Source organism: Ambystoma mexicanum, chromosome 2q, assembly GCF_040938575.1.
Source record: "Ambystoma mexicanum isolate Mex_15411 chromosome 2q, UKY_AmexF1_1, whole genome shotgun sequence".
NCBI classification, from domain to species: Eukaryota; Metazoa; Chordata; class Amphibia; order Caudata; family Ambystomatidae; genus Ambystoma; species Ambystoma mexicanum.
Genome location: NC_090924.1, coordinates 323,288,503 through 323,313,113, shown reverse-complemented (window position 1 = coordinate 323,313,113; position 24,611 = coordinate 323,288,503). Strand labels below are relative to the sequence as shown.

The window sequence follows — 24,611 nt, the reverse complement described above, 5'->3', positions numbered from 1 at the left end:
TGGCTCTGTTTTAGGTTTGCCGGATTTCAACAAGCCCTTTGTGCTGTTCTCGATGAGCACAATGGTTCACCCATGGTGCGATTACTCAGTTACACAGTGATGAGCACCAGCCTGTATCCTACCATAATGTACCTTTAAAGCCAGTAGCCATGGGCCATCGCTGCTGCCCTGTTGATAAAAAAGAAGGACTCATTATTGCAGGGCTATCCTGTCACGATTGTGGTTTCCCATGCTGTGTGGTCATTATTGCTAAGAAGGGAAGACACAGCATGTGTCGAATTCATGCCTCACCCTATATGAAAAATTCCTTCTGCTGCCAATGTAATTGAGTCGCTGTTCAGCTCTGAATCTCTCTTCTTTGTTACCAACCCCAGAAGATGGATAACTGCACGACTGTCAGATTGTTAGGAGACACTCTTGTTAACCAATGTTGATCTATCTGATGTACCTTTGTTGAATCCTTACCAGATTCTTTTTGTCGATGTATCTGTGTCCCAGAAACTGGCGAATTGGGCACTGGGTATTCTGTATGTACCCGCATACTGTTTTAGAAGCATATCGATTACCTTTTGGAAAATCAGCCCAGGTCGCCAAATTTGTGGCCCTCACCCATGCTAGTGCTCTGGCTTGGGATCGATCGGCTATTATCTATACTGATGCTAGGTACGCCAAAGGGTGGTCCACGACTTCAGAGTTTTGTGGATATTGACTTCCACAGGCACCCCAATATTAAATAGAAAATATAGATCAGCTTTATTGAATGCATGGTTACTTCCCACAGCTGTAGCTATAGTTAAATGCAAGGAACATGAACCCTCGCAGAAATTCACAGCCCAAGGAAATATGTTTGCAGATGGTGCAGCTCACTTAGCTGCCTTAAATGGGCCCCTGGCTCCTAATGAATTTCATGGAACTGCAAGACAAACAAGGTCACCCATCAGTTCCCTTTCCAGTTTGGCAATCCTCCAAAGTCAAGCTCCAGAATCGGAAATGGTGACCTGGACTCAACAAGGGTTTAAGTTATGAGTACATTCCCTCTGGCGCTCTCCATAAGGCCACCTAGTAGCACCTAAAGTACTTCTGCCCAACCTGGTCCATGAAGCCCATTCTGTTAAAAATGCTATGCTCACTTATTACGTTGAGATTGGATGGCTCCTGGATTAGCCTCTATGGCTCAGGGTTCTTGGGAAAATTGTGTCATATGTCGAACATATAATGTTGGAAGAGTGGTACCTATGAGAACGTCTGCACTTCCAGTACCGAAAGGTCCATTCCTGTACATGCAGACAGACCGTATACAGATCCATTTCTGTATGAACTATTTTACTGTCTGGTCTTTGTTGATGTATTTTCTGAGGGCGGGGGCATATCCATGTAGAAAAGCAGACACTGTCACCGTAGCTAAAATGTTCTTAGCAGAGTTTATAACTCGGTTTGGATTGCTCCACAGTATAGACAGTGGTGAGGTACCCGTTTTACTGGTCAAGTTATTAGAGAAGTGTGTAAGGCTTCAGGAATAACTCAACAGCAAACTGTGTAGAAAAAGGGTTGAAATAGCCTAAGCCTGGCCCCTGGTTCTGTTTGCCACGTGCAACAACCCACCGCGTAAACACAAACTTCCTGCCCATGAAATTCTCACTGGTCGCCTATGAGAATGGGAACTGAACCCCCAGCAGTTACCCACATTCCGAGTCTGCCCTTAAAAGATTATACAGTGCTCTAGTGTTGTCACATGTTGATTAAACTGTACGATCCCACCATGCTCAGGTCCGTTAAGTCCTGCCTGAACCGGGGACAGAACCCAGTCACTGTCCACCAGCAGATGTCTGCGATCAAGCCTAGGTGGCGTGGCGCATTCCAGGTTCTTAGAACGACAAAACGGCAGTGAATTGTTTGAGGGATTCCGGCTTGGATCCATGCAGCACTTTGCTGCAAAGTTGCTGCCCCAGTTGAGGTCCTCACCTCCGCGGCGACTGCTCTTCCTCGGCTTGGATCCAGTTCCACTGTGACCACTAACTTCACCACCAATGATGTGACCAGTCGTTTGCCGATGTCAGACTCTTCCAGTGTTGCTGGAATGGAACGTTCAGTACCAGATGGTAAGGATGCGGCCCTCAATCAAAAAATATGGTCAATTGTTGAACCAGGATCCGGAGCACTGGAATCTCTTTCACACAGTGAGGTCCCTGTGGGATCTACTGCTATGGCTCCTTCGTCAGGCCAGGGATCAAAATTGAGATTGGATGAGAAGGAGCTAAAAGCAGCTCCTTGATATCCAGCATTAACCTGTGACCAGGAGTGATCACGGGGGAATTAGGAGCTAGTACATAGCATTCTGCAAATCTAACTTCCACATAAGATACAAACGTATCATTGTGTCCATTATTTATGATCTCTTATGCCTAAAGGTTGTATAGATGTGTCTGAATGTTTATTGTTCGACTGTCCCAGATGCACAGTTAAATTCGTATAGATATGTTTGTTCGGCATCAGATGGCCTTGGGAGCCAAAGGTAGTTCATGGTAGCTGTTAGTGTGAAGCTAACTAGGCTCTAATTGGCTATAACCAGGAGCTAAATAGCTCCCTGCTCCCTCCAATTTTGAACCCTTCAGGCGGTCGAAGTTACAGAAGAAACTACCCCGATTCAGACCGTGCTGTTGGCATACCATCTACAGTGTCGTACTCCACTGGACCTCACAACGCAACATCCAAAAGGTATGCTTTGCGATCCCGTGGAACAGCTTCAGAGAGTAAACAGCTCTAAACCAAGTGGGAATTTGTCAAGTCACCAGAATGTGTCCACTCAACAATGACTCCCCACGAGGTGGCGGTGCACTGACAGAGTAGAGGCCACTACTGTCGATTCACTGATTCCCGCAAGTTACTGCCCATGCCGGCATCCTCTGTTCGTCATTCTTTTTGTTAGATATGTATGTGTTGCAACCTGTGGCTATTAGAACAGACCTGGATGGCACTTGGGATCTTAAAAGATTCCAAATCATGCTGCACTGTGTGCAAAAGCAAAACATACAGGAGCAGCATAAACTAATATACTTTCTTTTGTTTATATTAGGTCAGATTCTGCAAACCATTTGCATGCAAATTGCAAGCACATATTTAGCTACAAAAAATCTAATGTGTACAGCGACTAATTTGCACATTTTGCAAACTTGGGCCGCAAGCGAATTCACAATCACATAAAAGTGGCAAATCTCAAGGAATAAGTCTCTACTACGGAAAAACATGTTTTAAATAGGTGCAAGACAGTTTTGGGTCTTGGCAGATAGGACACTTTTTAAAAAGAATTTTCACAAAAGTCTTGCACTGTGTTTGTTGTGGGTCTTAGTTAGTTGCCCCTGCAGATTTGTCAGGATCCCAATACACAGTTACACCACGTTGTACTGAGGGAGAAAAGCATGTTATTTGCGCTTTTGGTGTGAATAATCCCAACATAACTATTTCGAGGACCCCTCAACTGCATTGCCCGTCGATGGCCACTGCTCAAGCAGTTCCCATTTTGCATATGTAAATTGATGGTAAGTGGAGATTCATCCCCTCCTTCCCGCGCCTATTGGCCCGCACGTATCACACAAGTCAGGTGCCATTTGAGCAAGAAACTGAGGGCACATTTGCCTTTTTGTGGATCGGTCCCAGTTTGTGCACACACAAGTGCACTTTGTTGCAAGAGCAAATGCATGAAATGGGCCCACTATATTTTGAGCAAGGACTGGGTCCCATGTGTGGCAATTAGAGAAGATTTTAGTACTGCTTGGGATGTACCTGCATTTGAGAGAGGGGAGTTACAATGGCATACGCTTTTGTATCTGACCAACGTGTGCATGTTTGGTGTATAGCGAATGCAGTAAAAATATGAGCAATTAAGGCAAACATGGTGAAAAACCTCTGCAAAATTCCCAGGAATGCAGCCTTACCACACACACATAGTATTGCCTATATTTTCACCAGTCCGTTGGTGTGGGATTGAACAGCAAGAAAAAGGCCAACTGCTGTGTGTGGCACATTTTGGGCTATTTTCCTAGTAAACACCACATTCAATAGAACATGGCCAACATTTCCTGGGAGAAGTAGACATTGAACGGCACGTTCTCATGCACTGCTCTGCTTACAAAGGCCAAGGCATACATATTTGTTCATAATAAATGAGATTTTACTAATAAAATGTATCTTGATTAGCAATCCAACTTCAATGTTGTTATGTTATATGTTGAAGTTCCAGCAAAGAACCAGTCTGACCCAGCTTTGTTGCAGTGCGGACGTGATTTTCTTGGAACTCCGTTATAATAGAGCTGCTGCGGCTTTAAGGAAACAGAATCCAAGCAAGAAGTTGATCAACTACTCTGATCCAGTCCGACACAACGACGAGTTAAACATCTGTGTCGTGGAACTTGCACTGAGATGTGGTGTATAAGTGTATAAAGCCCGTTGCACTACCTTGAATCCGGTGTATCTGTTTCATTCGCTTTGGCCGTTACCTGCTCAGTCATATATAATCTTCCATCCGTAACAAGAAATTAACAGACTAGGTACACTTCAGCACGCAACATCCCACCCGCTTAAGGGTTGAAGAAAATCTTTACTTAATCAGCGGTACACTGCAGACTTGAAAACAGTGTAGCAAACGTCTATACAATGCCGGGTAAAATTAAAAAAAGGAATCAATTATAATCTACTAAATAATGTTCCTTACCAAAAGAAGAAAAGGTCTGAAGTCATAACATCAAAAGGAGACAAGCAACCATGCGGTGGAAAAAAGGCGCCGCCTGTAAGCAAAGTGGGTCAAATTACAGCCTGCTTACCTGTGGGCCCAATAACCCTGATAATTGAGAAACTACCATAGAAGGGCTGCAGCACGACCACAATACCTGGTAAAATGGCCAACGTAAATTAAAATGAAACTACTGAGTCCTCACTGGTGCCAATAGATAATAATAACTCCTTGTTGGGATTATGTTATACATTGCGAGAGACCTTGGCTCCCGATAGAAGATTCAACATTACACCGGATCCAGACAGCAACAGGCATGAAAGTTAATTCGCCAGACACAAGAAGGGTCACTTAACAGATACAACATGACTAATGCGCAAAGACTCACGGCTTCTCCTAACCTGCTTATGGCGCAAGACTCGACAAAGTATAACAGTGAACTTGAAGATCTGAACAGCACATATAATGCACAACTAGCATCCATACAATTTTCTCTAAAAGTACTACTGAAGATGTGTGGCAGAATCCTGGAGGTTATCCCTAGTAACATTACTAGCCAGGACAAGGACAATGACAAAGAATTGGACGCCTTGATCGCTGTGGTAGCCTAAGAGAACCTGCAAGTACCTAAAAGCCAGGACAGCGTAATCGAACTAGAACCTGAAGAGGTGGAGGAAAATCTATCAACAGGAGATGTGTATGTTGTAGTACACAACGATTCCTTGTTATACCCAAGCAGAAAAAGAAGTTTAATGAAACGCCAGAGGAAACTAGATCAAAACAACGAAAGAAGTAAAAGCAGTGGATAACACTGGTTCATCGGAAAGGACTGTGGAGGCGGTAGCTCCAATTACGAAAACTAAATTCAAATCTAAACAGTCACACAAGAAGAAAATGAATAAGAGCAGTGGTACACTCACAAGTTGGATCTTAGATGGGAGAAACCAATCAGAGGTAACTACGGCTACAAATAATAGCATGACAAGCCTCGAAGAAACATTAGTCGAAGTTCATGAAACAGCAGTGGCCTAGACTTGTTTGAGGGAACATACATTAGAATGGCTGCTTTGGATTCAGCTACTGTGACGAGAAGACAAAGCCGATTTGACCATCAAGAAGCTAAAACACAATACTGCCCATCCCATCAAACATGTAAACAGATAGGAGTTCCTAGATATACTCCATGCTATCTTCCCGCTACGACTGTTGGATACAAAGGACTTTGACTTCATCGAACCTAACAATAACGTGAGACATATAATGAGCAGGGTACATTGTAAATAGGCAGAAGTGGCGGAAATGATTAGAACACACTGTAAAATTCATGGATGTGGGATTCAAACTAGAAGCTAAGGAAGAATCTGAATGGACCTTGACCAGTAACAATTTATTACAAGCTGTTGTGAAACTGTCTGATGGCAACAAAATGACGAATAACGGCCAATTAACAAACGTTGCCCCGAGCCTGATACAAGAGAATATACTTGGAAATTGTTGGTCGGATTGGCAGAACAAGGTCAACCATGCGAGGAATGAAACTGGTCAATCTGCACCTGGAATACCAGAGGGTTCACCTACCTTATGAGGGACAAAGGGTCCTTGTTGTCCTTATTAAAGAACAACATTTTTCTATTGAAGGAAACATGGTTGATGACGCACTTATTAGTCGATGGGTACCGAGTCTTTCAATCTTTTGCACAAAAGGGAAGGAAGGATAGATCAGTTAATGGCCTGGTAACAGTGGTGAAAAACGGCATGACAGCTACAAGAATTAATTATAGCCATGAAAATCGACACTTATTGGTTATGAAAGTTTGATCTTTAATGCATATGACCCACCTGGAAGGGTCATGGAATCAATAGCGGAAGTTATCATTAATAGAACTGACAGGACATTGACCTATCTAATCATAGATGGACTTGAACGCTTATTATGGGTGCCAAAGTGAATGTTTGGGAGACCGATTTTGTAAGTGCCACAAATAACATGTCAAATCAAGTGGTCAACCAAAAAGGCAAGTATTGGGTTGATTACCTGGGATGCAAAAAATGGTCTGCGAGCACGTCTCCTGAAAACAAACACAGCCAAATAACCTGGTCTATGGGGAGGTGCCCACTCGGGAGGGTCTACAACCACGTTTTAGCTCATGTTTCTGCCTAGTCAGGCCTGATCAGTTGCCCCCCCAAAAATCTCTCAAGATAACAAGTGTTATTAAAATAGATACTATAGGTTTGTGAAATGGTGGCATTACTCACACAAAAAGGCACAATGGCAGCATCTATTTTCGACAGCTTCTACTAGGACTACTAGGACTATGACTAAAATGTGGCAATTCCTGAACGAAAGTGTAAATCTAAGAAAGCTGAGCAATTAATAAGCCAATTGGCATGCATGAATGGATAGCGCATATTAGTGGTACCTTTGGAGCCGAAAACCATGTAATGAAACTAGCTACTTATCCAAATGAAAGCTTTGGCCTGCAATTTGAAAAATTCGAAATGGAGACCGTAATTCGTAGCTTAAAAAAATCAGTAATCCCGGGACATAACGTACTAGCCAACATGGTGTTAAAAAATGAACCAGAGTATTGGTGACATTTGCTATATGTACGATTTTCAAAAGTCTCCGAGGAAGGAAAGATTCCCACATCTTGGAAAAGATCAATTTTAGTGCCCATCTATAAGAAAGGCAAACTGTCTGATCCAGTAAACTATAGATTGTTGGCAATGTTAGATGTAACAGGAAAGGTTTTTGCATCGCTATTGTTGGTGCAGTTAAAGTGGGCTGATCAAAATGATGTGCTGGGTAACTTCCAGATGGGAATCAGACCAGGGTCAAGTAACACCCACTGCCTCAAACTAATGGACAGACTTCTAAGTGAGACAAAAAAGAAAAGTGGGCCACATGTATATACTGCAATGATTGATTTTAGAGCTGCATGTGATACAGTCGATCATAACATCCTATGGACTAAGCTCGAGAGACTAAATTGCCTTACTAACCTACTTAACACAGTTTGTGGACAATATTAAAATACTCCGGTCCCGGTGCAATTGGACAGTGAGGACGCCACCACTGACCCTGCCTACACCAGTAGGATGTGAGGTAGGGTTGTGTGTTGACGCTTCTGCTGTTCAATATATACCATGCAGATCTTCCTGTGGAACTAGCCAAGGTGAATAAATTGTCCCCCGAAATACAAAAAGGTCAGGGCAAATTGTATAATGTACGCATATGATTTGATCATATGTGATCATACATACACTGGTATTATGAGATCATTGCAGGAGATGCACAAGTACGTAGAGACAAATGGCTTAACCCTAAATTATAAAAAAAACTAAAATATTGCTGTTTCTACCCTTTCCTGCCCTCTCTATGCACCCATGGCGCTTTCTATTTCTCTAAAATATTGCTGTTTCTACTCTTTCCTGCCCCCTCTACGCACCCATGGCGCTTTCTATTTCTTCTATCTTCTCCAACTGGTTCTCCATCAACTATCCTTCCCTTCTCACCAAGTCTGGTAGGAAGAAGTTTAAAAAGGATATCGTCTCCCCATCGCTGATACCTATTCCAGCGCTTCCTCCAGACAGACCCTCACTGACATCCTCTTTGTCATTCCTTCGCCAGATCTATGGACTCTTCTTATGATCTCTGTGCTCTGTCCTCCTTTCCCTTTAATGGTGGCACCCGGTGGGAAGCTCTTATGACCCCCTTCGATTCCTCTAAAGTCATCATTAATGTCTATCTTAACGGCACTGTCATGGTCCAAGGCCCTCCAGTCAATCTTCTCCTCTTTGATAGGTGTTTCCCTCACCTCATCACTTTCCTTTCATCTCCTGCTTTCCTCCTGTCCCCCCTTGGCTACCTTGCCCTCTCCTCCCTCATCTCTTGCCCCACCTTGGGCTCCTTCCTCACCTACGCAGGGTGTACCACTGATCTGTACCGCCAACCCCCGGAAGGCCTTGAAGGCTGGCAACCTTCATCTTGCCACTGAACTCTCGCTCTGCTGTCTAACAATCCTCTGACATCTGCTGCCTCCTGGAAGAACTTGACCTTGATGTCCTCTGCCTTACCAAGACATGGTTCACTGCCAGCTCTGTCACAAGCTTTAACACTCTACTCCCTGAAAGTTACAAGATCCTCTATGGACCAAGATCCACCTAGTCCGTAGTGGGTGTAGCCCTGATCTTTCCAGAGTGGATTCCTGCCTCTATCATTCCCATGCAGACTTCTTCCCCTTTCGAATGCCTCGTCTGTAGGCTTTCTCTCTCTCCTAGCAACTCTCTTACCATGGCTACTCTCTACTGGCCCCTGGCCAGATCACCCAATTTCTCTGACCTCTCCCCCTCCCTTCTGGCCTCTACCACTCAACTCCTTCTTGGTGACCTCAATATCCTCCTCGGTACTCTTCTGCGATTCCCTCTCCCTTTCTATCCTCCCCTCTGGCTGGACTCACTCTGCAGGGCATACTATTGATGTCTATCTTCTCCAACCTCCCCCTCTCCATCCCTCTGACCACTCCTCTCTCCTGGAGCAATCACTCCCTCCTCTCCTCCCATCTCTTCCTTTCTACCCCCCAGGCCAAGCCAACTCCAATGCTGCCACCGACCTTCTCGGACATCCGACCCATGAAGCGCCACCTTCCCCTCAACCCCCTCCACCACTGGCTGACTCACATCCTGACACAGCCCTGCCTATGCACTACTCTTCCATTTTTGATACTCTTGATGCTCTTACACCTGTCATAAGGATCAGTCTGAAGCCCAAGGCCAAGTGCAATTCTTGGTATGACTCTGACCTAGCTACACTTAAAATGTACGTGTAGGGTAGCTGAGAGGAAATGGAGAGCTTCATGTTCATCCTCTGACAAACTGGCCTGTCGCCTGCTCCGAAGGCATTACCAACTCTCTGTCCACACTAAAAAGAATGCTCACATCCAAGTCCGTGTCTCCGCGGAATCTAACAACTAGGCCGAACTCTTTCAAATCTGCAACGAGCTGGCCAATCTAGCTGCAGTCTCTACTTCTCCTGTCACCTCCCAGGCCCTTTGCATGGCCCTTGCCTCTCAAAACCCAGGACATCCGGTCCACTCTCTCATCCCCATCCGCTCTCCTCCCGTATCCTTCCGTAAACTCTGGCCCTCCGATAGACACCCCCCTCCCACTTTCTCATCCTTTCCTCTTTTCTCCCCTGATGAGGTCTCTAGACAAGTCCGATCTATGAAAGTCTCGTCAAAACAGGTTCTTCCCCGTTTCTCCAAAACCATACAGGACCACATTGACACCCTTGCTCCTGCCATGGTAGATTTCTGCAACCACTCCTTTGCCTCAGTGGCTTTCCCCTCCCTCTGAAGCACTCTTGTGCACCCTCGTCTCTAAAAACCCACAGCTGACCCTTCTTGCCCAGCTAACTATTGCCTAATCTCCATCACTCCTTTTCTGGGCAAACCTATGGAAAAGCTGGCCATCCCAAAGGTTAAACATCACTGATTCTATTGGTTGTCTCCATGACCATCAGTCTGTCTTTGGAGCGTCCAGAATCAAGAAAACCTGCTCTCCTGAACATCCGTGAAGATCTGCTCTCCAACCTTAACTCTAACATCCCCTCTAGTCTCATCTTACTCGATCTCTCCTCTGCCTTAGACACGGTCAACCATAACATCCTGCTCAACAGTCTCCATGACAACTTGTGTATCACTGATCAGGCTCTGGCCTGACTGACCTCTTTCCTCTCTGATCGACCCTCCCAGGTCCAACTTGGGTCCTTCCTGTCATCCATCTCCCTTTCTACCTGTGTTGTTCCCCAGGAGTCTAACCTCTCACCCTGGCTTTTCAACCAATACCGGAAACTCTTGCCCACTGCATTGCCATTTTATGCTCCTATTTCCAGTTCTATGCAAATGACAACTCATTTTCAGGCTTCCCTCAGCCACCTCTTCTCCTTCTCTCATCTCCGGCTGCCTATCTGCCATTAAGGATTAGTGTGCTGCCAATGATCTCTGCCTGAATGCCAGCAAGACAGAGATCCTCCTAATCAGCACACCTTCACCCTCTTTTACTGTCACTCTTTGGCCGGCCTCCTTCGGCCCTCCTCCTACCCCCACCTGTGAGGCTAAGAACCTCAGGGTCATCTTTGACTCCACGCTTTCCTTCTCTGCCCACATCTCCGATGTCTCAAAAAAAAAAAAAAGAATACTTCTTACTGCACCTCCTCAGAGGTATTCTACCTTTCCACTCCTTCCCCCAGAAGCTCACTGCTTCTCGAGCCCTGGTTCTCTCTAGGGTGGACTATTGCAACAGCCTCTTTCTAAATCTACCTGCTTCTACTCTCTGCCCTTTGTAACTTATCCAGAACAGGACTGCAAGACTTGTCCTTGGCCTCAAGCCCTGAGATCGTATCTCTCCAGCCCTGAAATCTCTCCATTGGCTCCCAGTGGCTGTAAGGACTAACTTCAAGACCCTTTGCATTGCCCACAAGGATTTTTGGGGCCTGGACCCAAAATATGTTCAGCTCTGCCTCCTTAAATACCTTCCCTCTCAAGGCCTTCACTCCTCCACCTCCAACTCCCTCAGGGTCAGTCGTTTTTCTAAGAAACGAGTTGGGGGTAAGTCTCGGTCTTCGGCTGGGGCCTCCCTCTGAAACAGCCTCCCTGCTACTCTTAAACTTGAGGAGAACCATCTCTGGTTCCGGAAGCACCACAAGACCTACCTCATTGCTTCTGCCTTCTCTCCTCCTCTCCCCTGCTGATCTGTTCGGTCTCGGCCTCGTGCACCTGGTTACCCTCTGACTTTCGGGCCCAGGTACATGCTCACCCTGCCACCCTGCCACCCAGCCGCACTGCCTCCTGGCAATCCCTTGCATTGAGTTCTGTATCAGTAACCCTACAGTTACCCCTCCTGTTTTTCTGCACTTATTCTGGCACACCCTGCTGCTGCCTTATACCTAGCACTTGCCACTTGCTTGGTGCACTACCACTGTTTGGTGCTCTTATTGCTCAGCACTCACCTCACCATCATGCACTTTCCCCTTCTTGCTCTCACATGCGCTTACGCGTTCTCAATGTCACTGGGCCTAGTAAGATTGTTGTTTTCATTCTCCCTTGTTCCCCCTTCCTTGCCTTGTACACTTGTGTACGAGTGCCATACAAATAAAATATCAATATCAATTTTGCACAAAAAGAAATAAGCCAAAAATAGTAGTAAGAGACAAGTTAATAGTTCAGATAAATAGTTACAAATATTTGGGTATTACCCCTCACTACACGAGGGGATTATGTCAAGCTCATATGACAGAAGAGCAGGAAAGCGGTTGTTCCAACAGCATTTCCAAAATGGTCAGAGAGTCTGGCCTTGGTTATCAGGCATTTTACTCTTGTATAAACAGTGTTTCTGTGCTACATGCCTTATATATTTGTGATCTGACCTGGTTGAAAACTTTGGAGGGTAAACTTTGGAAAGCAATACTTGCTCTAGGGCCGAGTATGCCTATTGAACGGTTAAGGTTAGAGATGGGGTTAATGTCTTAACCAGCGCAGTTGGTCAAAAGAAGGTGCTTATTATATATTAAATCTAAAACTATGCCCTCATGCCCTTTATTAAAACGATTGGGTGAACCTCCATCATAGGGACGTCAACGACAACTTCGCAAAGCTTGTGAACACAACCTTCGGGAAACTCGAATGGGTGCCTGATTTGGGTAAAGACTACTATAGCCTTCAAAAACTTTTGTTAAACTGGAAAAGGGGGACTGGGTGTCCAACCACAGTCACCTAGGTAAACTTAAAAATTATGGTGAAATTCTAAAGCTAACCCACGGGTATCTCGCCGCTGAGGATATTTAAGGTTGTGTTCGTCACCAGAGTTGCGAAAGTTTTTGTTACTGCTCAAAATTAACAAACTGCTTGTATTGGCATGTATTGGCCCTGAACTAGCAATGCCTGTTGAGAACAGGTTTTGCAGTATGTGACGAGAAACGGCAAAACATGTGTTAACTGAATGTCGAACAAACAGACCCATATACATGACCATGCAGGGAAATTTAGTGAAGTGATTATGATAGCATCAAGATGGATACGTGTTGGGCATATTGTCTAAGCACAGTTAACAAATCCTTACACATAGCACTTTATAAAGTTTGGAATAGAGTTAATCCATTGCTGAAGTAGCACACTATTTTACGAATGTATGAGTCTATATTATTAAGATGTTTAGCATATGGAAATGTGTTTGTTTTTCTTTTACTATGTATTGACTGATTGTATGCAATTGTTTTAATATTTTGAAATAAACTAAAATGTGAAAGGTTCGATAGAACTGAACACATTAAATTACAAAAATTAAGTTATTATTCAGAGTCATTGGAAGTTATTTTAATGCAGAGGCATAAAATAAACAACAGCCAGCATGTTTATGTTCTTCCAAAACCAGTGAGAGAAAGTCTGGAAGGACGACAGGACAACCGAGTGAGATGAAAAATGTATCCGCATGAAAGAGCACAATTAAGACAGCCCCACCAATAATTAGTAATGTAACCTAAAATGCTGCATAAACAATTTGCGGTCACACTCCTGTACAGTGATGTACTCTGAGGTGTCCTGGCAAGGTTCATGCCAGTTTGTTAATGAATTCCCAGTAATATCAGAGCTGGCGACTAAGTACAGCGTATTGTACTGCAGCAGGTGGGATATTTTCTGTTTGGGCCTGGAAAGAGCAAAGGCACTGGGAATGACGAAGGAAGGAAGGGCAGGAATCTCAGAAGAAGACAGGATGAAGGAGAGGGCAAAGATTAACAGAAGGAAGACAGGATTATGGGGGGAGGGGAAATACTGGTAACACCCAGAAAAGAAACATTCAGAAGGTTGAGACAAAGTGAGGGTAGCATTGTAGCCGCCCTCATAAAGGTTTTGCAACTGTGCTTTCTTTCATCCCCAGAAAGTAGTTACCCGCCAATTTGGGTCGGGTAGATCACTGGGGTCTTGGCTCTGTGCAAGGTCGATAGGTCCATGGGCTTGTCACTATGCAGGTCCCTCCACTCTTGCTCAATCCTCACTGGGATACAGCTGGGTATCGGGACCTTGCAACCTTTAATCAAGGCCCCCCCACACATAGGCCGGACATGTGGGTGCAGTCTGGGTCAGGGTGTGAGATCTAGTCCATGAAGCAGTCCAAGGTGAGCATCCGCCAGGATGATCCCGATAGGTCTTGACCGGAATCATCGACCTTCAAGCTCAGCTTTTTCTTAATTTGTGCAGGGCCCACTTCACCTTTTCATACTTTAGTGTTTTCTAAAATGAATACTAGCAAAGAGTATTAAGCACAAAGAGGCAATTCCATTTGGTTAATGTACTGGATCTAACGTCATTCATATATGCTGTGTATGAAAGTCATATGAAATAGGTTTTTATGACTGTAGGTCAAGAAAAGACGCGTTTTTAAGCTGTTCTCATCTCGGCTTCTTCTTGTCGTCATCCAAGCGCTTCCAGTTTGTCGTCTCTTCAGTTGGGTTGATTTATTATGAGAAATGGAAGTCTGCGACAAGAAAAGGAGGAAAGAGGTTTACACTAAGCCCCACAGAAGTGTAGTTTAGAGAATGGGTCATCGTACGAGCCCATGCAAAACCAAAAAGGGACGGGTGCATTATAGCAACTATATGCTTCGTGCAAAAAATTCAGCTAAGGGAAAAGAGGAGGAGCAACTTTTGGGGGAAGCTGCCGGTAACCCATCCAGGTCGTGGCGGCACAGGCCAGAGGGGGTAACCTCGGGACCCGATGCCCAAAAGTACAGCATATGATGGTGGTTGTAATTATGATTTGTTATGACCATAACTGTGCAATAAAATCTCACGCCCTTTTATTGCCAACACTTACCATATGATATGATATTTTATTTATATCGCGCTCATAAACATGTGTTTCAGAGCGCGACCAAGCAAAGGGAGGGGAACAGAGGAGAACAAAATATGATCTTACTAGGCCCAGTAACATTAAGAACCTGCAAGTACATGGAAAAGGGAAGAGGGGGAAAGTGCGTGGAGGGGGAGAAGTGGAAAGTGCGGACAGAGGAGAGAACAGAATAAATAATAAGTGGGATAAATAAATAAGTGCACACAAAAAGGTAGTGCAGCCAGACACGTGGCAAGTGCACGATTAGACAGATAGGGTATATCTGATAAGTGCAGATGAAGAGTGGGGACTGTATGGGTACAGATACAGATCCCAGTGCCAAGGGTGGCCAGAGGCAGTGCAGGAGGGAGGCAGGGTGTGCAGGTACCTTTGCCCGAAGGACATAGGGTGGCCGGTTCCGAGAGAAATAGATCAGCAGGGGACAGGGGTCAAAGGCAGAAGCGAAGAGGAAGGTCTTGAGGTGCTTCCGGAACCGGAGATGGCTCTCCTCAAGTTTCAGGGTGACCGGGAGGCTGTTCCAAAGGGAGGCCCCAGCCGAGAACAGAGATCTGCCCCCAGCACATTTCTTTGAAAAATGCCCAACCCTGAGGGAATTTCACATAGAGGAGCGAAGGGCTCGAGAAGGGAGGTATTTACGGAGGGAGAGTTGAAGGTATTTCGGTCCCAGGCCCCAGAAAGCCTTGTGGACAATGCAGAGGGTTTTAAATGTAATCCTTGCATCCACTGGGAGCCAATGAAGGGATTTCAGAGCTGGAGAGATACGATCCCAGGACTTGAGGCCAAGGACAAGTCTCGCAGTCCTGTTCTGGATTAGTTGTAAAGGGCATAGAGTGGAGGCAGGTAGATTTAGAAAATGGCTGTTACAATAGTCCAGCCTGGAGAGAACCAGGGCTTGGGAGACTGTGAGCTTCTGGGGGAAGGAGAGAAAAGGCAGAGTACCTCTAAGGAGGTGCAGTACAGAGTTTGACTTTTTAAGAGACGTCAGAGATGTGTGCAGACAAGGAAAGTGTGGAGTCAAATATGACCCTGAGGTACTTAGCCTCGCAAGTAGGGGTGGGAGGGCCAAGGGAGGCCGGCCAGAGAGTGAGGGGAAAGGATGGACAAGGTGTACCGATGAGGAGGATCTCAGTTTTGTTGGCATTCAGACAAAGATCGTTGGCAGCACACCAGTTTTGAATGGCAGAAAGGCAATCAGAGATGAGAGAAGGCGAGGAGGTGGCTGAAGGAAAAGCTCTTGTGTACTACCTGGGCATGGCTCTCAACCTTTCGTGGCCCCCGGGTGGGTGAAAACACCTGAATTTGTATTTGGCGGGTGAAAGCCCATTGATCTATATGGGCATGTAAGGGGCTTGGCGGGTGAGAGCGGTGCCTAAGTGGCGGGTGACACCCGGCAAAAGCGTGTGAGTTTAGAGGCATGACTGGGAGGGGGGAAGGGTATTTGGTTTCTCACTCCCAGGTTATGTTATCAGTCTGCCTGCATATGGATCCACTGTTTACAAGCTGGCACTGCCTGGCAGTCATGTGGTGGGAACGATCTCAGCCCTGAACAGGCACATTCTGCTTATGTTGGAGACCTTAGGACTGTGGCAAGCAGTAGGGGGGTGCAGAGAATGTTGTCGCAATGGCTGGCATATGAGATGTAGAGAACAACGAAGGAGCAGGCATATTGGGGGAGCATATCTACGATAGCATACTTCTTTCATCGCCCCTTCCTAGCCCTATACTGTGCCACACAGCTCTCCAGTGATACTGATTTGACGATTCCGACCCTTATGTTACAGTTATGTGGAATGTGTACAAAAGTTGTTTCTCGATGTTACCGTCAACAAATTCTAAAATCAAAACATAGTCAAGAGGAGATACAAGTTAGACCAGCATTTCAGCTCCAAAGGAATTTCGTCACAAGATGCTCTTGCGTTCCCTTAGCTAAGCCCTTTTCGTTTCCACACAATATCAACATGACATCCCCCTCTCTAGTTCTGCTGTCATTTTCTCTTGGTTTCCTTCCACCTCCCTGACATACTGCCTTACACGTTTCTTGTTTTCCGACTGGCACTACGTGCCCCTTTCCTTTGCCTATAACAATGCTGACCCTCCATCCTGCCACCTCTAACCCACTCGATGGTTTCGCTTCTGCGCATGTCTGTCTTGGTAATCCTAACATTTCTAATGAGGGCACCTGCCCGTCTCCACTCTACCCTGTACCGGTGTTATGTAATAGTTTATATTCCATACATTTACAGCCCAGCTTCCCTCCCAGTCTTCGGGGCCCCGCCTAATAGCTCTACCTTCCTGTCGCCACCATCGCAGTTGTGTACAGAGCCCCTGATCCCCCCATTCTGTCTCCTTTTACTTCCTCACCGCGGACCCAGACGTTTCGGGGTTTTGTTTCCTTTGCTGTCTGATCCAGCTCTTAAAGTCCATGCAAGCACGGCACGGCTTCTTCTTTTCCCCGCCACCTTCGGCGGCCAGACCCGCCTGGAAGAACTGAGCTAGCGTGGGCTGCTGACCAGGGGGCGCGCGGTGGCCCTGGCCTGGACGCTGACTTTGAGCTTCGGGGGGCGAAGCGAGCGACTGTACCGATGCATTAGGTGCCTGAGTTGTGGGGTCGAGACGCTGTTCACTGGGCGCCGCCATGTTGAATGCGCAAAGCATCACGGTCCGGGCAGCTATGACAGCTTGGGAAGCTAACAATTCAGTCTTTTTCCCCTTTGTGTTTCCTGCTTTCTGCCAATATCTATAATCATTAAACTACCGTATTATCCCGTCCTGTTTAGAAACATATATGAATGCTATACCCTCAGCCTGTTGAATGTCTCAGGTGTTGACTGTGTTTAATATTACATAACGCCCGGTGATCCTGGGGCGCAGAGACGGTGTTCTGTAATATTTGGTATCCGGTACCGATCCGGTATCCCCTGACCCCGGCTGTCTTCGTAGATTGCAGACCAAAGTAGGAGAGTTCCGAGCCTAGGTGTAGGGTACCAAATATTAACGCAACGCCTGATGAGCAACTTGATCGGCAGTGAGTTGAATGAAACTTAGTTGGTTATATAAAATCACAACTGCCAACGCTTGGTGGGTTGTATGATTATTTGTAGATTAATAAATCACTAATTTGTGTAACTCGTGGGCTTATTTAGTCAGGCTATGGGACTGGTGTATTTGTTTGGATGGGCTCCGGGGACCGGTGTAACGTCGAATTCTGCTCATCGTCGAAAAATGCTTAGGCTGCTTACTGCGCATGCGTTGTGTTTGTGCGCATGCGCAGTAACTACTGACAGGAAAGCATTTTTCGTCGGGTGAGTTGTGATGAATTCTACGCGCTCCCCGCCCCAAACGGTTAAGTTTAAATAATACAGTGCGGCCCCCGCACCCCCCCCCAAGCGCTGCAACCATGCCTGCGTCACTGAAGCCCGCTCCGCGCCCCCTCCGCCCCTCCTAAGCGCCACCAACCACTGAAGGGCATTTTTTGAAAATGCCATCCTCACTGCTTCACTGAAGCCCGCTCCGCGCCCCCTCCGCCCAGCCCGCTCTGCGGCCCCTCCGCCCCCCCAAGCGCCACTGAAGGGCATTTTTTGAAAATACCATCTCCCCAACCACTGAAGGGCATTTTTTAAATATGCCGAGCATCACCCCGCCCCACCCCGACCATAGTGTATATATAGAAGGGTCGGGTCCCATATGTTTGCACCGTTGTGTTTTCAGTGAACACTGAAGGTAAGTGAACATGCACCTTTCCCTACGTTCTTTACGTCCTGCTTCCCTTTCCTTATTATTACAATATTATGCTGCTCCCTGCTGCACCATCTCCTCCAAACACTTGCACCTGCTGTCTATGTTCCCTGCTGGCCTGCTGCACCACCTCCTCCAAACAATTGCACCTGCTGTTTATGTCTATGTTTCCTGCTGGACCTTTCCCTATGTTCTTTACATCCTGTTTCCCTTTAATTTTTATTACAATATTATGCTTCCCCCTGCTGCACCCTCTCCTCCAAACACTTGCACCTGCTGTTTATGTCTATGTTTCCTGCTGCACCTTTCCCTATGTTCTTTACGTCCTGCTTGCCTTTCATTTTTATTACAATATTATGCTTCCCCCTGCTGCACCCTCTCCTCCAAACACTTGCACCTGCTGTTTATGTCTATGTTCCCTGCTGCACCTTTCCCTATGTTCTTTACGTCCTGCTTCCCTTTCCTTTTTATTACACTATTGTGCTTCCCCCTGCTGCACCCTCTCCTCCAAACACTTGCACCTGCTGTTTATGTCTATGTTCCCTGGTGCACCTTTCCCTATGTTCTTTACGTCCTGCTTGCCTTTCATTTTTATTACAATATTATGCTTCCCCCTGCTGCACCCTCTCCTCCAAACACTTGCACCTGCTGTTTATGTCTATGTTCCCTGCTGCACCTTTCCCTATGTTCTTTACGTCCTGCTTGCCTTTCATTTTTATTACAATATTATGCTTCCCCCTGCTGCACCCTCTCCTCCAAACACTTGGACCTGCTGTTTATGTCTATGTTCCCTGCTGCATCTTTCCCTATGTTCTTTACGTCCTGCTTCCCTTTCCTTTTTATTACAATATTATGCTGCTCCCTGCTGCACCCAAACACTTGCACCTGCTGTTTATGTCTATGTTCCCTGCTGCACCTTTCCCTATGTTCTTTATGTCCTGCTTCCCTTTCCTTTTTATTACAATATTATGCTGCCACACTCCTGCTCAGTGCTGCACCCTATCTTCCACACATTTGCACCTGCTGTTTTATAGTAGATCTTTTTTCAACGGCCGATAGTGTTCAAATCAGTCCTTCACATATTTTACACTTATTTTCGATGATTGCCATGCTACATATGCTAGATTTGCAGGACTTTAAGTATGTCGAAATTATAAAAGGTGGTACATCTGCTGTTGTAACTAACCTGGTATTCTCACATGTGATGAGTCTTTTGAATTTGGGGTATGAACTAAGCGGGGCCACCCAAAGTGAATATGCAAAAGAAAGCTTCCTAAAACAGCTTTCGAAATTGTAAAGGTGGCAAGCACAAACGTTGGGTGGAAAGTAGTCAGTTCAAAGTAAGATCTGATGGTTGTAAAGTGTAATCAGCAGGCGGTCAAATGGACTTGACTTCCATTGATTTTGCAATCTAAACATATGGCCAAACCCTGATTAATTACTATAACTTCCTGTAACGCTAGGGGGACAGACACTTTACAAACAGCAAGGAAGGACAGGATCATCTGGCAGAAATATGTGTATTGCAAGAAAGCTGGTTGTTAACCAATGTGTTTGTTGATGGCTTTACAGTTCTTTTTAAAAACAAAAAAAAAGCTACCAGTGGTGTTTTGGATGCCCCAGGGGCAGATTGGAAATTGTGCCGAAATTGGCTTCATGTGAGACAAATTCTATTGATTGACATAAATATCAATCTTTTATTTGTAGAAATTGAAAATAGACCTTGTGTTTCTTAAATGTTTCACCCACTAGGAAGCAGAATGTCTGAGCCCCTTAAGACATCTATTTGTTAGGTTTTAGCCAGAAATCAAATGTGCTAGCCACGTACACACCACCAAACACTTTCACCTGCTGTTTAAGGCAGTCGAACTATGTTCCCGCTGGCCTGCACCCACTCCCCACAAACCCCATCATCATCACGTCTCCTCCCCTACACAATACGCACCACCAAATACTTGCACCTGCTGTTTAAGGGAGTGGAACTATGTTCCCTGCTGGCCTGCACTCAGAGACGTTTTTATGGGAGGGCAAAAGGGGCACTTGCCCAGAGCCCCCACCTTGGAGGGGGCCCCCACAAGACTGCCTGATCTAAATAAGTAAGATTCCTTTGTTCACCAGACTTAAATAGCACACATCAGGATATGTTATGGCATGGTGCTGAGGCTCTAAACCTATTGCTTGTCTGTTTTGGCAAGTACATTCTGCCTCTATCAATTCATCATGTGATGCTTTCTGTGTTCACTGTGGTATATGTATTTTGTGTGTTTGTTCCTTGCTGCACAACTCCTCTAGCATTCTTTACTCCTGTGGTAATTATGTCTATCTGGTACAATAGCCAAATTTGAAATGCATATTGGTAAATTGAGTGTCACAATGGTTCAGAAGTTGGCTCAGTGTGTGAACACTCATTGCAGAGATATGTGTTCCTTTGCAAGATTAGAATAGCACATTCCTGTAAGGCTGGCTGAGCCTTTCCTATGTAAACATGCCTCTGTATATACTTGGTCTTGCAGCGCAACAGTTCTTATTATGAGCAATGTGCTTGCACCAGATAGGGGTTGCTATAAAAATGAACATGTCATCCTTATGGTGAAGGTCTAGAAATGGGTTTGTTCAAATGGGGTGTTGTAAAACTCTGGCAAACATCTCCAACGATGAGCATACACTGTTAGTCAAAGAAATGAATAAGTATCCAAATTTGGAACCAAAGCATTCATGCCTGTATCCTGGCTTTGCGAGCAGACAATACAGTGAGCCTGGTCAAATCATCTAATATCTCCTACATTACTGTACTGTCTTCTGTGAAGTTTGCCTCCTCCCATGCTGGTGGCATCGTTTAGCCCATTCCTTGATCTTTCTTCTTACGTAGGCCATTTGAGTGGAAGGGGTGGTAGACAAAAGGGAGCATACCAGATGGTGCAGGACTCGGGCAAGCATATTTAAAAGTCTGCTCATTTGACACAACTCTCTTCCCATGTGTTAACCATCTCTGACCTTGTTGCCCCTGTCTCCATGGTTGCCCACCTTCATGCACCCTCTCCTCCCATGTGTTACCCACCCTCTGCTGCCTTGCATTACCCATCACTGTGTTCCCACCCTGCACCCTCTCCTCCCATGTGTTACCCATCTCTGTCCTTGTTGCCCCTGTCTCCATGGTTGCCCACCTTCATGCACCCTCTTCTCCCATGTGTTACCCATCTCTGTCCTTGTTGCCCCTGTCTCCATGGTTGCCCACCTTCATGCACCCTCTCCTCCCATGTGTTACCCATCTCTGAACTTGTTGCCCTCTGCCCAGGGTTGCCCACCTTCATGCACCCTCTTCTCCCATGTGTTACCCTCCCTCTGCTGCCTTGCGTTACCCATCACTGTTCTCCCACCCTGCACCCTCTCCTCCCATTTGTTAGCCACCCTCTGACCTTGTTGTCCCTGTCTCCATGGTTGCCCACCTTCATGCACCCTCTCCTCCCATGTGTTACCCATCTCTGTCCTTGTTGCCCTCTCTCCGTGGTTTCCCACCTTCATGCACCCTCTCTTCCCATATGTTAACCATCTCTGACCTTGTTGTCCCTGTCTCCATGGTTGCCCACCTTCATGCACCCTCTCCTCCCATGTGTTAGCCACCCTCTGACCTTGTTGCCCCTGTCTCCATGGCTGCCCACCTTCATGCACCCTCTTCTCCCATGTGTTACCCATCTCTGTCCTTGTTGCCCTCTCTCCGTGGTTTCCCACCTTCATGCACCCTCTCTTCCCATGTGTTAACCATCTCGACCTTGTTGTCCCTCTCTCCAGGGTTGCCCACATTCATGCACCCTCTTCTCCCATGTGTTACCCACTCTCTGCTGCCTTGCATTACCCATCGCTGTTCTCCCACCCTGCACCCTCTCCTCCCATGTGCTACCCATCTCTGTCCTTGTTGCCCCTGTCTCCATGGTTGCCAACCTTCATACACCCTCTCCTCCCATGTGTTACCCACCCTCTGCTGCCTTGCGTTACCCATCACTGTTCTCCCACCGTGCACCCTCTCCTCCCATGTGTTGCCCATCTCTGTCCTTGTTGCCCCTGTCTCCATGGTTGCCCACCTTCATGCACCCCCTCCTCCCATGTGTTAGCCACCCTCTGACCTTGTTGCCCCTGTCTCCATGGCTGCCCACCTTCATGCACCCTCTCCTCCCATGTGTTACCCATCTCTGAACTTGTTGCCCTCTCTCCAGGGTTGCCCACCTTCATACACCCTCTCCTCCCATGTGTTACCCACCCTCTGCTGCCTTGCGTTACCCATCGCTGTTCTCCCACCCTGCACCCTCTCCTCCCATGTGCTACCCATCTCTGTCCTTGTTGCCCTCTCTCCGTGGTTTCCCACCTTCATGCACCCTCTCTTCCCATGTGTTAACCATCTCGACCTTGTTGTCCCTCTCTCCAGGGTTGCCCACATTCATGCACCCTCTTCTCCCATGTGTTACCCACTCTCTGCTGCCTTGCATTACCCATCGCTGTTCTCCCACCCTGCACCCTCTCCTCCCATGTGCTACCCATCTCTGTCCTTGTTGCCCCTGTCTCCATGGTTGCCAACCTTCATACACCCTCTCCTCCCATGTCTTACCCATCTCTGTCCTTGTTGCCCCTGTCTTCATGGTTTCCCACCTTCATACACCCTCTCCTCCCATGTGTTACCCACCCTCTGCTGCCTTGCGTTACCCATCACTGTTCTCCCACCGTGCACCCTCTCCTCCCATGTGTTGCCCATCTCTGTCCTTGTTGCCCCTGTCTCCATGGTTGCCCACCTTCATGCACCCCCTCCTCCCATGTGTTAGCCACCCTCTGACCTTGTTGCCCCTGTCTCCATGGCTGCCCACCTTCATGCACCCTCTCCTCCCATGTGTTACCCATCTCTGAACTTGTTGCCCTCTCTCCAGGGTTGCCCACCTTCATACACCCTCTCCTCCCATGTGTTACCCACCCTCTGCTGCCTTGCGTTACCCATCACTGTTCTCCCACCCTGCACCCTCTCCTCCCATGTGTTAGCCACCCTCTGACCTTGTTGTCCCTATCTCCATGGTTGCCCACCTTCATGCACCCTCTCCTCCCATGTGTTACCCATCTCTGTCCTTGTTGCCCTCTCTCCGTGGTTTCCCACCTTCATGCACCCTCTCTTCCCATGTGTTAACCATCTCTAACCTTGTTGTCCCTGTCTCCATGGTTGCCCACCTTCATGCACCCTCTCCTCCCATGTGTTAGCCACCCTCTGACCTTGTTGCCCCTGTCTCCATGGTTGCCCACCTTCATACACCCTCTCCTCCCATGTGTTACCCACCCTCTGCTGCCTTGCGTTACCCATCACTGTTCTCCCACCCTGCACCCTCTCCTCCCATGTGTTGCCCATCTCTGTCCTTGTTGCCCCTGTCTCCATGGTTGCCCACCTTCATGCACCCTCTCCTCCCATGTGTTACCCATCTCTGCCCTTGTTGCCCTCTCTCCGTGGTTTCCCACCTTCATGCACCCTCTCTTCCCATGTGTTAACCATCTCTGACCTTGTTGCCCCTGTCTCCATGGTTGCCCACCTTCATGCACCCTTTCTTCCCATGTGTTAACCATCTCTGACCTTGTTGCCCCTGTCTCCATGTTTGCCCACTTTCATGCACCCTCGTCTCCCATGTGTTACCCACCCTCTGCTGCCTTGCGTTACCCATCACTGTTCTCCCACCCTGCACCCTCTCCTCCCATGTGCTACCCATCTCTGTCCTTGTTGCCCCTGTCTCCATGGTTGCCCACCTTTCACCCAGACCATTGGGGGAATCTTGCCAAAGAGCCTAGTCTTGCGATGCAGTGAACACTATGGTGTTGCCTAGACTCTCGGTGCTGCTGTCAGATACCTTTGTTTGCTGGTGATGTGTCTCTGCTTGCATATAGTTCCTTAGCTGTGTGAATCCAGTCAGTTGATTGGATTCTTCACTGTAGAACTGAGTGGGCTGCCTGTGGCAATGCATCTTGCACTATTTGGAATGTCCCTATGCCTCAGGCAGTTGCCCTGGACTGGCAACATTTTCTATCAATGAAACCATACAAAGAATCCTCACGTTGGACTCTGTTGCAAAATTAATTCCAGTTTTGATTTGGCATGTATCTGTAACGCTCACCTGATTCCCGCAGAGGCGCCGGTCTTGACTGGGTGAATGCCGTATCTTCAAAGGTGATGTGTAACACACGGTTGGCTCTTTGGGCTGGACCTCTGTGCACTGTATGTCTGA

At 46.9% G+C, this 24,611-nt stretch overlaps 2 protein-coding genes across 2 annotated transcripts in view; one reads left to right on the top strand and one right to left on the bottom strand.

Annotated features, from left to right (window-relative positions):
* The window catches only part of GFER (growth factor, augmenter of liver regeneration), a 36,962-nt gene extending 19,647 nt beyond the window's left edge, over nucleotides 1-17,315 (bottom strand). Inside the window, exon 1 of the mRNA XM_069647308.1 lies at nucleotides 16,993-17,315. Within this exon, the coding sequence (XP_069503409.1) occupies nucleotides 16,993-17,286 (294 nt within the window). The 5' untranslated portion in view covers nucleotides 17,287-17,315. The remainder of the gene's footprint in view (nucleotides 1-16,992) is intronic.
* Nucleotides 1-24,611, top strand: part of LOC138569380 (uncharacterized) — a 248,235-nt gene that overhangs the window by 114,676 nt on the left and 108,948 nt on the right. The window lies entirely within an intron of this gene.